The 15,985-nt window shown below is 39.7% G+C and overlaps 2 protein-coding genes across 2 annotated transcripts; one reads left to right on the plus strand and one right to left on the minus strand.

Moving 5' to 3' along the window:
* The first annotated feature begins 598 nt into the window (after positions 1-598).
* LOC140498148 (olfactory receptor 1f45-like) lies at positions 599-1,540 on the plus strand. Its single transcript, XM_072599435.1, has one exon. The coding sequence runs from the start codon at positions 599-601 to the stop codon at positions 1,538-1,540; it is 942 nt and encodes a 313-aa protein (XP_072455536.1).
* A 12,191-nt stretch (positions 1,541-13,731) lies between these two features.
* LOC140498149 (olfactory receptor 1f45-like) lies at positions 13,732-14,711 on the minus strand. Its single transcript, XM_072599436.1, has one exon. The coding sequence runs from the start codon at positions 14,709-14,711 to the stop codon at positions 13,767-13,769; it is 945 nt and encodes a 314-aa protein (XP_072455537.1). The 3' UTR covers positions 13,732-13,766.
* Between the last annotated feature and the right edge of the window lie 1,274 nt (positions 14,712-15,985).

The raw sequence follows: 15,985 nt of genomic DNA on the forward strand, positions 1-15,985 counted from the left end.
GCCCCTACAAAGGATATTATTATGAATTTGGTGGGGAGGGGTTGTGTTTATTATCTTAATTGTTGCCTTTGCCTTCCCTAGGATATATGCCCAGTACTGGGATCTCTGAGATAAAGGACATGAAAAGTTTAGTCACATAGCTTGCACAATTCTTAAAATTCTTGAAAATGAATATATTTAGGTCACTTCACAGCTCTGACAAAAGGATATAACCATGACTATCTTCTCACAGAACCATCAGCACTGAGCATTCTTCTCTTTTGTCATCTTTGCAAATTTTCAGATGGTGAAGTGAAAACTAAGAATTTTTTCATTCCCATCTGTATTATTATCAGTGATTTGGAGCATTATTTCATGTGTTAATTTATAATTTGCCCTTCTAAAAATTGTTTATTCTTTTGTCACTTGTCAGTCATTATTCAGCGGAATCTTTTCTTGATTTCCTTGATATTTTCCACTCTAATCCATTAGCTTTGATAATTTCCTCAGTAAAAATATTTTTCCACTATTCTAAATGTTTTTTAAACTCAAATCACCTTTGAAAGAGCTGTTTTAAATTGTTACTTTATTCTGTCTACATGTTTTTCCCAACAGACCCATGAAAAAGGAAAATCATTCAAAAGTCTCTGAATTCATCCTCCTGGGCCTTTCAGAACAGCCAGAGCAAGAGACGCTCATGTTCTTTGCATTCCTGCTTATGTATCTTATCACAGGGCTTGGAAATTTGCTCATTATTTTGGCCATTAGGACAGACTCACGTCTCCACACCCCCATGTACTTCTTCCTTAGCAACTTGTCCTTGGTTGACATCTGCTTCACCTCCACCATCATCCCCAAGGTGCTAGTTAATTATATATCTGGGAACAAATCAATTCTTTACAGTAGCTGCTTGGCACAAGTATTTTTCTTCATTTGGTTTGGGGTGGTAGACAGTGTCCTCCTCACTGTCATGGCCTATGACCGCTATGTGGCTATCTGTGCCCCACTCCATTATTCCATGATCTTGACTCCAAAGGTTTGTGTCTTTCTGGTAGCAGTGTGCTGGTTTGGGGCTTCTGTTAATGCCCTGACACATACTGTTCTGCTGTCCCAACTCTCATTCTGTGGCCACATTGAAATCCATCATTTCTTCTGTGACCTCAACGTGGTGATAAGATTGGCCTGCTCAGATACCTTCATCAATGACTTGGTGATGCACACAATGGGAGGAACAACAGTTGTAATTCCATTCATTGGCATTCTAATCTCCTACATTCAAATTTTTGTGGCTGTGCTGAGGATCCCATCAGCTCATGGTAAAAGGAAAGTTTTCTCCACCTGTGGCTCTCACCTCACTGTAGTCTGTCTCTTCTATGGGACAATAATTGGGGTGTACTTTAAGCCAACAACTACCCACACAGCACAGCAGGACACAGCATCAGCCATAATGTACACTGTTGTCACCCCCATGCTGAACCCTTTCATCTACAGCCTAAGGAACAATGAAATGAAAGGAGCCCTGAGGATGCTCTTTAACAAGAAGTCAGGGCTCTCTTTGTGACTCTGAAACATTCTCTTGGACTTTCTCACATTGCAATGTCACTGCTGTGTCAAAAGGTCCTCAATAAATCTTCTCCAGTGTAAGATTCAAGCTGTTTACCCCTAACCTACCCAAGAAACAGTGCATTGTGATGGATAGAGCATGGACCCAGTTATCCGAAAGCATGGTTTTACTTCTTCTACTATTTCCTGAATGTGTATCCCTGAGTTAACCTGGTCTTCAGTTTAACCTTGTGTATAAAATAAAAGAACTAATAGTCAGATGGTATTTTATGTTGTTGTTCAGTTGTTTCAGTCCTGCCTGACCTTTTGTAACCTCATTTCAGCTTTTCTTGGCAAAGATTCTGGAGTGCTTTGCCATTTTCTTCTCCAACAGATTAAGGCAAAAAAGGTTAAGTGACTTGCCCAGGATAACACAATTAGTAAATGTCGAGGGGTCACATTTGAACTCAGGTCTTCCTGACTCCAGGATTGTGACTCTAACCACTGTACCCTCTAGGTTCTAAATCTAGACAAAATAATAATTAAGTAAATTTAGAGGTACAAAAAACCCAAAATCTCAAAAAAAAGTAATTTTTTAAACTTTCTCAAAATAACTGTGGAAGTAAAGGAACACTCATAGCTTACTAGTAAAATTATGAATTAGTTTAAGCACTCTGGAAAGAAATTTGAAATCATGTAAATAAAGAAGCTAAAGTGCTTTTGACCCAACGTTTCCAAAGCTGGAAAAATACCTCCAGGAAGTCATGGTATATGAAGAAAAGTTTCATATGCAACAAAATATCAATAACTGCCGTTCTGTGGTAGCAAAGATCTGAAAAGAAAGTAGTTTCCCATCAATAAGGGAATTTCTAAACAAACAGTACCTTAAACCAAAAAAAAAAAAGGTCTGCAAATTATAATCAACCATGTAAAATATTGCTTTTTGTTACAATCAGGAAATAAAATGACAATTATTACAAATCTAACGCTTCATCGAACGCCCATCAAATTGAAAATCATAACAAATATGTGAATAGTCAGTATGGGAGGTGCTATGGAAAGAAAGATATACAGATAGCCCTTTATTGGAATTCTAAATTGACTCAACCCTTCTAGAGAGTCCATTCCAAAACTAAGGAACAGTCCGTTCAAAGAGACAGAGATAGGAGATGGAAAATGAAATGTGAAGAATAACAAAAGGTCAGTTTAGATGTATTGAAGAGTGACTGAACAAGAATTATGTACAATAAGGCTAGAAAGGTGGATTGGAGTAAGACTGTGAAAGGCTTTAAAAGCCAGATATATTTTATCTTATAGGAAATAGGAAGCTACCGGAGATTATTGAACAAAAGAGCCATATGGTAAGATCTGGCTTTCGAGATGATCACTTTGGCAGACATATGGACAATAGATTGGAGAGGGAAGAAATTGGAGTCCAATTTGGAAGACCAAAATGATGGTGGTTATCATAATAGTCCAACACATTATTATGACTGGCCTACACTAGGTTGGTGATTTCCCCCATTAACTTTCAGCCATACATGAGTAGTGTGCGTGTTCATCCTTTGTTACCAAAGAAGACCATGACACAAGAGAAATAATGACATGACTTCCACTTGACTTTGTTTGGAGTGAGGGAGGGCTGTGCAACTCACCAATCTCACTTCTCCTCCAGAGTCATCTGAATGCAGCGACCAGATATTCATCAGGATGACTGGAGATGACCCAGGATAAGGCAATTGGGGTTAAGTGACTTGCCCAAGGTCACACAGCTAGTGAGTGTAAAGTGTCTGAGGTGAGATTTGAACTCAGGGTCTCCTGATTCCTGCACTGGTGCTCTATCCACTGTGACACCTAGCTGCCCCAAATGAGTAGTAGAGAAAAAAGAAAATGGTGAGAACAACTGAAGGTTAGGAAAGGGACTTTCCCCAGTCCACCATTTTCTACTCTATATGTAGTAGGAATGAGCCCACTGGAAGCCCATGCTTTGTGGAATTAGGCACCACTCACTGTGGAAGTGGATATACAGTATGTCTCCTTCCTAAACAACATGTACTTTGCTAGGATGACACAGGCAACTCCGCATTGGTTCCCAGTGGTTGGGTTGTCTCAAATGTAATTGATGATTGTGAGGCAGGGAATATAGAATCTTGACAAGGAACTTCTCTTATGTCTATGGGAAGATTTGGGAAAACAACTTTACCCCTTCTCTTTTGGCACTTTTTCCAAAGTTTTCTCTGCCTTGAACTTCTGACAAGCTATGGCAGGAATATCTCTCTTTTCCCAACCCCTGCCCATTGGCAGTGATACCTTGCAACAAGAACAAATAAAAGTCTGACAAGAGCCCCCTTAGGTCAACTACTTTCCCTTGTGGAGTGTGGTCATTATGCAACCTAGTAAAGTTCACAAAAGCTTCAGATGGATCTGTTTCCAGGTTCATGTAGTAGAAGGGCCCTTTCACACACATCAAGACACACACACACACTAACACACATTTCCAAGGAAAAGTGCCCTCTGAGTGTCATTGACAACTCAAGGGTTTATATTTTTTTTGATAAAAAATCTTTTTATGGGCTTCCAAGCTGTGACTCAGTGGTGAACATAAAAGGGTTATTCTTGTCACTCAGGCTTGTTCTTCTTGCCAGACACAGCACTCAATAATATGTCTCTGAGTTATCAGGAAGGATGTGAAGCAGGTGCATATCCCTGTTGGAGACACAAACTGAGAGCTTATATCCCCCAAAATGATCTTATGCTCATGATAGGGCTATTTCCTTTGGCACAAGAGCTGGTGAACTACTGAAAAGTAGGTGGCATTGTGCCCTTCCTGGGCAATTAAGTAGTAGCTTCGCTGCTGGCAGTGTGGTTGCAGAATGAGCAGCAGCAGAAGCAGACAGGTTGAAAAGAAAGAGTCACCAGGTAGACATAGGAGACAGGCATACAGAGAGAGAGAGACAGACAGAGACAGAGAGAGACGGAGACAGCGAGACAGAGACAGAGATAGGGAGACAGAGAAGGGAAGAAGGAGAGATGGAGGGACCCAGAGAAGATGGGGAAAGGAGGAAGATGGAAGGAGAGTTAGCTAATAATTAGAATAGTGCTTTGAACCTTACAAAGTCCTTTGCCCATGTTATTTCATTTGACCCTCAAAACAGCCTTGTAAGATAGATGCCATCAATATCTTCATTTTGTAGATGAGAAAAGAGAGGCAGAGAAAAGCAAAGTGACTTATTCAGGATCACATGGTTAGAAAGGGTCTGAAGTGAAATTCAAACTCATATCTTCTTGATTTTATATCTAACATGATGTCCTCTGTTCTATCTAGTTGACTATATGAATTGCAGGGTTTCCGAGCCAGGAGAAGAATGCTTCTTAAACAGTACACTTCTCAGAGGAAAAGATCACCAGTAGAATGATCATCCAATAACTGAAGGACTAAAACAAAAGTCATCCTCTATGCTGACCATAATATCTGGGCCTTATTTGGACAGTGCAGATATGAGGGGAATGCAAAGTAAGCATTCAAAAGTATCACAACGTTGACATTACTATTTATGGGGAGTATAATGAATGAATGAAATGAGTCATTTGCTATCTTTTATGTGCTTCCCATTTGTTCGTACAACGACCTCATGCTCAAGTCATTAGGTCCTTCAGAGTTTTTGTGATGAGTAGGGGAAAAGAACTATCCTGTACTAAGTATCAATAATGTATATTAAATAGCTTTAGAAAAGATGCTTTTTGTTCACATGTGGCAAAACACCAGACAGGAGTCTTTGCTGAGTTTGTTTTTGATATTGTCCAGGAATTTCTCTGAGGGAAAGAGCACAGAACCAGAGAGAAAGAAGCCTGGTCCTCTGTTTTGGCATCAGATCACCTAGGACTGAATGTAGTTATGTGTAGAGCAGAAGTCTCTTGTAAGCAGAAGCTGCCTGGGCTGCAAGGGGCCCTGAAACAAGGAGCTCAGTTCAAGTAATCTCTGGGGTTTTCTTCCAACATTTTATGGTATATACATATATATGTATATATATGTATACACACACACACATATATACACATATGTATATACATATATATGTATATATATTCTAACTTCATGTGTTCTTTGTTCTAAAGTTCCTTCCAGGTTAGACACTCTATATTCTCTCCCATTGGAGTAGCTCAGTGGCTCAGTGGACAGAGCACTTGACACGGAATTTGGAAGACTTATCTTTCCAATTTCAAATCTGACCTCAGACAATTACCACCTATTTGACCCTCGGCATTGTGTTTCACCCTGTTTGCCTGAGTTCCTCATCTGTAAAATGAACTGGAGAAGGAAATGGCAAAACATACCAGTATCTTTGCCAAGAAAACCACCAAGTAGGGCCAAGACAAACTGGACATGACTGAACAACAACAACAAAAATTATCTTTCAACTCTGAAATAATATGTATAAGGCTGTCTTCATATTCTAGTGTCATAAGCCTACAATCCCTTTCAGCTCCAAAAAGCTGTGTTCTTGGTAATCAAGTTCCCTCTAGCAATGAAATTCTAAACATTGCAGCAAATACAAATCTCTCACTTTTTTTTTTTTTAGGAATACTGCATGAGGTGAGGGGAGTTATTTTCCCAGAACTTTTGCAAGGCAGCACCAAGTTAAACAAAAACCCTTGTTACCTAATTATCACAGTGGAATTTCAGGAATCTGGAGAAGACATGAGAGAGAGAAATGATAGTGCTTTTATGCTGTAGACAGATGAACAACTCAGTGGAGAGAGCTGAGTCTGAAGTCAGAAAATCTTGAGTTCATATTGGCCCTTGCACACTTACTAACTGTATGTCCCTTGACAAGTTACTTACACCTCTGTTTACCTCAGTTTCCCCAACTGTAAAAAGCTGATAATAATAGCACCTACCTCCTAGGATTATTATGAGGATCAAAGATGACATATGTAAAGTGCTTTTCAGAGCTAATTGCACATAGTAGTCACGTTATAAATGTTTCTTGTTGTTTGTCGTGACACCTACGAGAGGTGTTACATTACATGAGTAGGACAGACATGATCTAGATTTTGGAATAAAAGGTACTTGACACTTTTAAATCACCATGAAGCAAAATGGAATTGGAAGGAGACTTCCTTCTAAAATGTAAGGAAATACTTCAATTTCGAAGACCAATGACATCACAGTTGATGTCTTGACTCCTTCAGGAACTGGATTTAAGTGAGGAAAAGTTGCACACTCATCAGCCTCACTCTCTCCTCCAGAGTCATTGAAGTCCAGTGAGAAGACAAAAATTGAGGCGCAATGAATGACTGACGTCTTCAATATATAAGCACTCCACAGTGCCTGCTTCAGCTGCCTTCATTGCCATTAGAACAAATTGTTCTCCCCCTCCCATTTCAGCAAGGGAAGTCTTCTCCAACAGGTGTGAGACTTGTTGGTTCCTGTCAAATTGGTTTAGCCCATCTGCCAAGATGCTTTACCAGAGTGTGGCTGCTGTGCCTCCTCCAGCTTCTTGGAACCTCAGCTGAGAGTTGGGTGCCAACTGGACACCAAAGGTGGATCAGTAGCCCTCTCATAGCAGGGAGGCATCACATGAGAGGTGCTAGTCCTCCTATATATGCCACACACCCAGATGGAGAAATAATTGTTCTGCTAGACCTCTCAGAGAATTGTTGTATATGTGGTTGCTAGAAGCATGAGCTGCAAGGAAATCAAAGCTGCAAAGGTCTTGAGGGGAGTCCAAAAGGGAGCAGCAATATGGAGAGCAACTCCCAAACATTCGTGTGAATGAAGTTGTGTGTCTGTGTGTGTCTGTGTGTGTGTGTGTGTGTGTGCAACACTATGAGGGAAGGATATTCACTGATAGTATCATCATTTTCTTTGGACTCTAATTGGAATCCTAGTAGTTCTGGATTTGGGGTCAAAGGACTTGTGTTTGAATATTTGCTCTATTACTTCCTAACTGTGTGATTTTGAGGAAATCTCTTAACCTGTCTGTTCTTGTTTCCTCATATATAAAATGAAAGGTTGGGACCAGATGACTAATAAAGGTTCATTGGGCTCCAGATCTGTCCAGTACTGTGATAATGTGTCATATGAGAACCTTGGACACAAGGAAAATATGTATTCTATGTCTGAAGGTCCCTCTCACTGCTCATATCTTCTGATCTATGTTCTAACACTCCTTCCAATTCTGGTGTTCTATGTTTCAACATCTAAGGTCTGTTCCTTGGAGGACAATTACAAGCATATAGTACTTCACGCATTACCAGAAGCACTGTTTTCTGAAAAATCAATTGAAAAGCTTAGGTCAAGTACTATCCAAAACTATGCTTAGTCCAAAGTGAAGAACTGAGAATTATTTGGTGTTTCTCTCTAACAATGGACTCAGGGAATTATCAGAGTCCAAAGAGTCCTTGTAAAAGTTCTGACAATAACCCCGTACACTCATTCTAGGGGACAGAGTGAATGCCTGCTATGACACACAGTATATCAGCTAAAGTCTCAAGCCCTCTCTATCCTGGAAGGGCTCATGGCTTGAACAAGTCTCCTGTGAAAAAGGAAATAGGAAAGGCAACAGGGCTGGGTTCCTCAGAAACTGAACAGAAAAGCTAGACCAAAGACCTAAATAAGTGCATCTGCAGACATCAGTTTCTCTTCATTTTAAGGGGAAAATCTCATTCAAAGTAAGGTTATGAAGGGGAGTCTCAGAAACTTGTGCCACTCCAGTCCATCTTTCACTCACCTCAATTTTTATATTGGCATTCAACATTCCTAACCTAATTCCTACCTTTCTAGTCTTCTTGCATCTTATTCTCCTGTTTTCCCTTCCATGTACACACATGCATTTTATGTTCCAATGATGGCTGTTTCTCCCACAACATACACCATTTACAGATGTAAAGCCTCTTCAGTGACTTTCTTCCATGCCTCTATTTCTCTGCCCCTTCATCTCTCCTTCCTGACTTCCTTCAAGTACTGGCTAAAATCAGACTTTCTGAAAGAATCCTTTAAAGATCCCCATCAATGCTACCACCTTCCCTCTTTTGATTAATACCAATTAATCCTGTACATAACTTGTTTGTGATTAGTTGTTTGCAAATTGTTTCCCCCACCAGACTGTGAGCTCCTTGAGGGCAAGAATTGTCTTTCCCTTTCTTTGTAATTCCAGAATTTAGCTCAATGCTTGGAACATAGTCAGTGCTTAACATATATGTGCTGATATTTTACTGACTTGATCTTTGGTCAAAAGCCATTGTTATATGTTATATAAGTGTACTTATATAATAGTCTTGGTCTTGAAATTAAAATTTCATTTAAGGAAACTCTCTTCTTAACCCACTGCTCACCACTTGATGCCTCCTTCTCCTCTACTGGCTCACGTTTAATAGATATGCAAAGAATTAGGGACATGAACTATTATTTGATGAAAATAAAAAATTCCTGGAAGGCAGCTATGCAATACAATGAATGGAGAGATTGTGAGGCCTGGAGTTAGAAAGACTCCTCTTCTTCAGTCCAAATTTCGTCTCATATATTTAATACCTGTGTAGGCAAGTCACTTAACCCTATTTGCCTCAGTTTCTTTATCTGTAAAATTAGCTGAAAAGCAAAATAACAAACCACTCCATTATCTTGGTAAAGCGAACCCCAAAAAAGGTCATGAAGATTCAGACATGACTAAAAAATAACCACAGAAATGTAAAACCTCCCTGATGAGAGAAGTTCCTCTACCAAAGCAGATCAGCCCCTTCTCTGAAACTGAGAGTTTTAGAGAATTTCCTAGAGGGTTGAAAGATTTAATTTTTTCCCTAGAATTGCATCCCCAGAGCAGAGGAGAGGGATTAGTATATAGCCCCTGCCAGGCCTAGAGGCCTGTATTGGGCTACCCGAGTCTTTCTTACCTGTCCCAGGTCTTCGGTTGGCCAAACCGGATAAACGTATGAGAGAAAGGACGTTCCAGAGTCGAACAGGGGTTGAGCTTTATTTCAGGGTTTCGGTTACAAGTGCAGGGGGGTCTTCCTTAGGAGGAAGAGGGGGAGATTTCCTAAGGAGGCTAAGCTTAAGGGATTGGAAGTAGAAGTACAAGCGGGGAGAGAGGGGGAGGGGAGAGAGAAGAGAAAAGAAGCGGAGCCTACTGTCCTCTTAGGCTCCACACGTGCTAAGAGAGAGCTTTCAGGCTTCCTCAATCCTACTTAACCTTCAGCCACACAGTTTGCATCTCAATACCGTGCTGTTAGGTAACTAGGTGTGCTCCAATCCGGGACGACCTCGAGGGCAGGGAGACTCCACCCATCACGTATCTCCTGGGGAGAGGCGGAAATACCCGAGCTAGCCGAGCTAGCTCAGTCTAACCTTCTCGAACCCCCGCTGTTCATGGAGGGCCTCGTAAGACTCTAAGATTTAGAAGTCCCACTTTTACCCGCCCGAGACCGTCCACACGGAATTGAGCTTCCAATCCCAACAGGCCCCTATCACATTTCACTCTTTGGTGGTAAGGTCCTTGACTATTACTAGAACGACTTTTCACCACTTACATGACTTTAGAAATGTTTCTAGTCAACTCTGATCTCTGGTATTAAAAAAAAGCAAACCCTGATATAAATAGCACTAAAGAAAGAGAAAACAAAAATAGAAACAGGGTAAAATAAAACCAAAACAATTTCATAGCTCTGTAAAAGAATAACAAAATGTGGGAGAAAAAAAGACTAGAAATCTCAGGCTTCACTCTTCTATCTCTCTGCACTCTCATTTGGAAGGATGAAGTCCTGGGTCTCCACAATCAGGTCCATGAGCTGGATGATACCATATTTTTGTAGTTCATAGTAGATATCTCAGAAATAAAGAATATTCTGAAAATGAAAGTGAACTATAAGTTCTCCCTTCTCTAACTTGTTCTGCTGATTTATATTTTTACTCTTACCAGAGTCAATTAGTTGTATTCATTAAAACTTTATGAAAGTAGAAGTGCTATTGCCCCTTCATGGATATTTTTTAATGGAATTTTACATTTTGTTTTTATACCTGCTCAATTTTCTAACATAACCAAAATTATTATAATAGCCTACTGGTTATTATCCCTACTTTAAGTCATTTGTCAATCCAGTTCATCTTCCACTCAGTTGTCAAAATGATATTCCTGAAGAACAGGTCTAACCATGTCACACCCTTATAATTCTGTGGTCCCTATTGCCTTTAGGATGAAATCTGAAATCCTGTCTGTTATTCAAAGCTTTTTCTAACCTGCCCCACTACATTACCAGTCTTGCTATACCCTACTTTTACCCACCTCTCTGTAATACAATAATACTGACCTCCTTGCTTTGGCTCACACAAGATGCTCCACCTACAGACTGAGCATTTTTACTGGCTATTCCCCTTGCCATTGTCTCCTTCCTCATCTCTCCCTTCTGGCTTCCTTTGAGTCCTGACTGAAATCTCACTTTCTACAAGATGCTTGTCATGGTCTCCCTTTATTCTAGTGCTTTCCTTCTTCTGATGATTTGCAATTTATCATAAACATATATATACATATGTATTTCTATATATATACATATATCTACATACACACATATTTTGCTTGTCATTAGTGGTTTTCATGTTGCCTCCCCCATTAGATTATGAGCTCCTTGGGAGTGGGTTCTTTTTCCCCCTTTCTTTGTAACCTTAGCACTAAGCATAGTGCCTGACACATAGGTGCTTAATAAATACATATTGACTTAACTTAACTTCCCCCTCAGAGAGTCATCACTTGCAATAAAGAAATTTTTTTAAAAAAGAAAAATATACAAAAACCAGCAAATCTATCAATACATCAAAATTATCAGATATTCTATGCCATGTTCACCACTTCAGTAAAGATGTAGAGGAAATTGTCTTCTGTTTCTTCCAGGGGTTAATCTTGGGTTTTTTTGGTAATTTCTCAGTACCCATTTCTGATCATTTTGAGTTTGTCATCCTTTCTATTTACACTGTTGTATCAATTTTAATAGTTTTCTTAATCCATTTAACATCATAAGTAGATTTAATTCTATTCAAGCATCTCTGTATTCACTGTTTCTTATAATACAGTAACATTTCCTTATAGTCATGTCCTACTATTTGTTTAAAAAGTAAATGGTACATACAGTGCATTCGGGAAGGTATTTAAGAGAGTCTTATTAATTGGTGCTATAGAGGGGATTCATAGTCTAGTAGAAATTGGAATCTATGATCCCTGGAATCCATTAAATTGAGGATATTGTGTAATTTTTCTGACTGGGGATCTAGAAAATTGAAATTACTCACAATCATGCAACTAAAGAATGAACAAGGAAACACTTGAACCTGGGTCACAGAATAATAAAATTACAGAGATGAAAGGGACCTTGAAAATAGCCTCATTTCCCTGGTGCATTTTATTTACTAAATTTTAATTTTTTTGTTGATCTCATGTTTTATGACTCCTTAATTTCTGGTTGTATCTCTATATCTTCTCATTGAACTTTCCCTTGAAACAAAGGGAAAAATCCCAAATATTTTGTTCTGTTCCTGGCTCTGTTTCTGATCCTTAGGGCTTGGCAATTATGGCTCAACTGTCCTCTCACCCTGGAACTTCCCCTCAATACCTGTTCTTCCCCTAGGAGATAACTGCTCCTGCCATTCTCCACCCATTGGTAAGTGCCTCCTGGGATCTTCATTTCTGAAACAGATTTTAGTGTTGGCTAGACATCATTCCCCTTCCAGTTATATTTCAGACTCTTGGAACTTTGCAACCATGTCCTTTAAGCAGGTATATTACCTTCCTCCCCATCACTCTTTTGGCTTCCTTTTGTGCTTTTTCTTCCCAAGTGAACACTGAATTTTTTCTTTTCTAGGTCCATCACCTGATCACAATCTCTTAGCATTCCTCTTCTCTTTCTGCCCTCTGATACCAAAGCCTGTTCTTCATCTACATTGTGACCTCTAATCTCTTGATCTCTCAGTTCTCTCTTGGGCCATCTCCCCTGGCCTACTTCCTGCAAAGTTCAGCTGTACATTGTCCTCTTCTCCTATGTCCCTTACCCACCTTATCAGATTGATGAACAAAGATAGAGAAGATCATGGAATCAGTCAGCAAGAGTGTCCTTGGCACACAAGTTTGTTACATAACTTTAATTTGGTCCTCACTGCTACAAGGCAATCCTTTCATTCATCCCTAATTAATTCACTATCCACTCACTTCTCAATCTTTTCATCCCTTCTCAGACCTCCCAAGACTCCTCTTCCTGCCACCCTATCAAATGAGAACCTTGTCTCATATTTTACTGATAAAACTGATGCCATTCATAAGGAGCTCTCTTTTCTCCCCTCCTCATTGCCTCATGTCACCCAGATGCCTTCTACCACTCTTTCTCCTTTCACTGCTGTCTCACACGATGAAGTGGCTCTTTGCTTTGACAAAGCCAACGTGCACAAGAAATCCCATTCCATCCCATCTCCATTAGCATATTTCCCCCTCTACTATTCCCACTCTTTTGCTTATCTTCAAGCTCTTCATGCTACTATATCATTCCTTTTTTAGTAAGTGCTTCTTTCCTGTTGCCTGGAAAACTTTTCTAAGAGTTTAATGAAAGCAACTAACACAATGAAGATTTAAGATGATGCATACACTATTCCACACCCAGAGTCTCCCATGTATGCAAATACGAGAGGGTAATACATTTTCCCAAATCTTTCCCATAATTATACTGAACTGAGTTTTTTTCTCCTCACTTAAATTGTTAGTTATTGTATATAAATATTATTCTCCTACTTCTGCTTGCTTTGCTCTGCATTAGTTCCTAAAAGCCCTCCTATGTTTGTCTAAATTCTTTATTGTCGGTTTTTCTTGAAGCAGCAGTGTGGCATAGAAAATAGAGATTGGTCTTCAAACCAGAAAGGCCTGAGACAACCTCTTACAATGGAGACTATTCAGAGCTCCAGGAAAGTAAGCCTGTAAATTGCAGAATTTCATTTTATTTAGTTCTATAAACTATTCCCTGTGAAGTTGCCCCTTCATCTCCCAGATGAAGAAACTGAAGCATAAGAGATTATGACAGTTCAGCTAAGAAGTGGGTAGAACCAGGAGAAGCAAAGATCCCATGATCTTCTTATGATGGTACATCACCCCTAGTGTAAGTAGAGAAGTGAGCAATTGACTTCACTTATGATACTTAAGAAGTTTTATTGAAAATTTTTTAAATCATTGGATTATTGTTTGAGACACAGACACTCAGGTCCAGGAGGATGTCTACAGTCAGAGGGAGGGGTTTCTTGGTTTCCTGGTGAAGAGCATTCTCATGGCTCCTTTCATGTCCTTGTTTCTTAGGCTGTAGATGAAGGGGTTCAGCATAGGAGTGACCACAGTGTACATCACAGCTGATGCTGTGTCCTTTTGGGCTGTATGGGTGGATGTAGGGTTGAAGTACACTCCAAAGACTGTTCCATAGAAGAGACAGACCACAGCGATGTGGGAGCCACAAGTGTTGAAAGCCTTCTGTTTCCCAGAGGCCAAGGGGATCTTTAGGACAGCCACAAAAATGCACATGTAGGAGATGAGGATGCCAATAAAAGGCATGACAGCTGTCAGTCCTCCTACTGTGTAGACCATCAAGTCATTGAGGAAGGTATCAGAGCAGGCCAATCTTATCACCGCACAGAGTTCACAGAAGAAATGAGGAATTTCATTGTGACCACAGAATGAAAGTCGAGTCAGGGAGACAGTGTGAACCAGGGCATCAGTGCAGGCCCAAAACCAGCACACTGCTACTAGACAGGAGCAGACTTTTTGGGTCATGATCATGGTGTAGTGTAGTGGGGCACAGATAGCCACATAGCGGTCATAGGCCATGGAGGCAAGGATGATACTATCTAATCCTGCAAACCAGTTGGAGAAGAACACTTGTGTCAGGCAACTGGTGTAAGAAATTGCTTTATTTCCAGATATATGATTAACCAACATCTTAGGGACAGTGCTGGATGTGAAGCAGATGTCAACAAGGGATAAATTGCTAAGGAAGAAGTACATGGGGGTGTGAACGTGGGAGTCAGTTCTAATGGCCAGAATGATGAGCAGGTTCCATAGCACTGTGATGAGGTACATAACCAGGAAGAGGAAAAACAGAAGCCTCTCTTGTTCAGGCTGGTTTGAAAGGCCCAGGAGGATGAACTCAGAGATCCTTGATTGATTTCTTCCTTCCATGGGTCTGTTGGGAAGCACATGGGAAAAGGAAATGAAACTAAAACAACCCATTTAAAGTTGGTCTGAACATTTTTGCATGAACAAAATCAGCAAAGATAAAATTGGAAGAGAAGTAGAATAGTGGGGAAATATTTGCCTTAAAGAAAACATCACTGCTAATAGTCTGAGATCCAAAACATATGGGGAATTAGAAGAGGTGTATAGTATAAGGGACATTCCCTGATAAACAACGAATCAAAGGAAGGAAACAAATTCTTTTTTAAATATGAATTGTTAACTATAAACTATAGCATGTTCCAAATCATGAATAATGATATTATGCAGTTTCACCTCATACTCTGAAAACTTGGAAATATGACAAAAGATATAATTTCTGACTATTGGAAGATTTTGGGAAGATAGGCATGGCACTTCCCTGTTGACAGAGCTGCAAAGAAATCCAGAGTGGTTTAGACTTAGGGAGAGAAAGGGAGAAGAGAATACGAATCTGTTAAGGACCTAGTATTGAGCCAAGCCCCACGCTACACACTTTACAAATATGTCATTAGACCTTTCTTGGAAAAGTGATCTTTTATTTAAAAGGACAAAATAAATAAAGACATGATGGATACCAAATAGTATATTTTTTGACAATATACTTATGGGAAGAAATCTAATAACCAGATAAAGGAAATATGGTGGATTCCATTATCATCTCTATGCAAATGATTCTCAAACTTATTTACCTACCTCTAACTTCTTAGTTCTAGGCTTATCTCTCCAATAGACTCTCAGAAATCTCATGTGTCCAAAACTGAATTTGCTTTCTATCTACAAAAGACTTCCTTTCTTCCTGACTTTCCTTTTACTGTTGAAGATGCCACCTTCACAAACTCCTAACCTAGCTGTCAACTTCTACTTTCTTTCACCCCCACCCTAATATCCAGTCTTTGCCTAGTTCTGTTGGTTTTACCTTCATAATATCTCTTATACACCTTCTTCTCTCCTCTGACCTTCCACTCCCTTGGTGAAGGCTTTAATCACCTCCTACCTTGACTAATGGAAACACTTGCTTTTTGGTTTCCCTAGCTTACATTTCTCTTCACTATAGTTCATCTTTCACTCAGATGTCAAATTAATCTTCCTAAATACCATGTCACTCCCTTATTCAATCAGTTCAAGTAGCTTCCTATCCCCTCTGAGATATCATCTATTTGGTATTCAAGGTCCTTCATAGATTGACCCTCTTCCATATTTGCAGTCTTCTTACATCACACTTCCTTCAAATACCCTGT

Source organism: Notamacropus eugenii, chromosome 4, assembly GCF_028372415.1.
Source record: "Notamacropus eugenii isolate mMacEug1 chromosome 4, mMacEug1.pri_v2, whole genome shotgun sequence".
Taxonomy (NCBI): domain Eukaryota; kingdom Metazoa; phylum Chordata; class Mammalia; order Diprotodontia; family Macropodidae; genus Notamacropus; species Notamacropus eugenii.

What these genes read in the sequence shown, in the direction of transcription:
- LOC140498148 (XM_072599435.1), top strand. Translation starts at nt 599, where the DNA reads ATGAAAAAGGAAAATCATTCAAAAGTCTCTGAATTCATCCTCCTGGGC.
- LOC140498149 (XM_072599436.1), bottom strand. Translation starts at nt 14,711, where the DNA reads ATGGAAGGAAGAAATCAATCAAGGATCTCTGAGTTCATCCTCCTGGGC.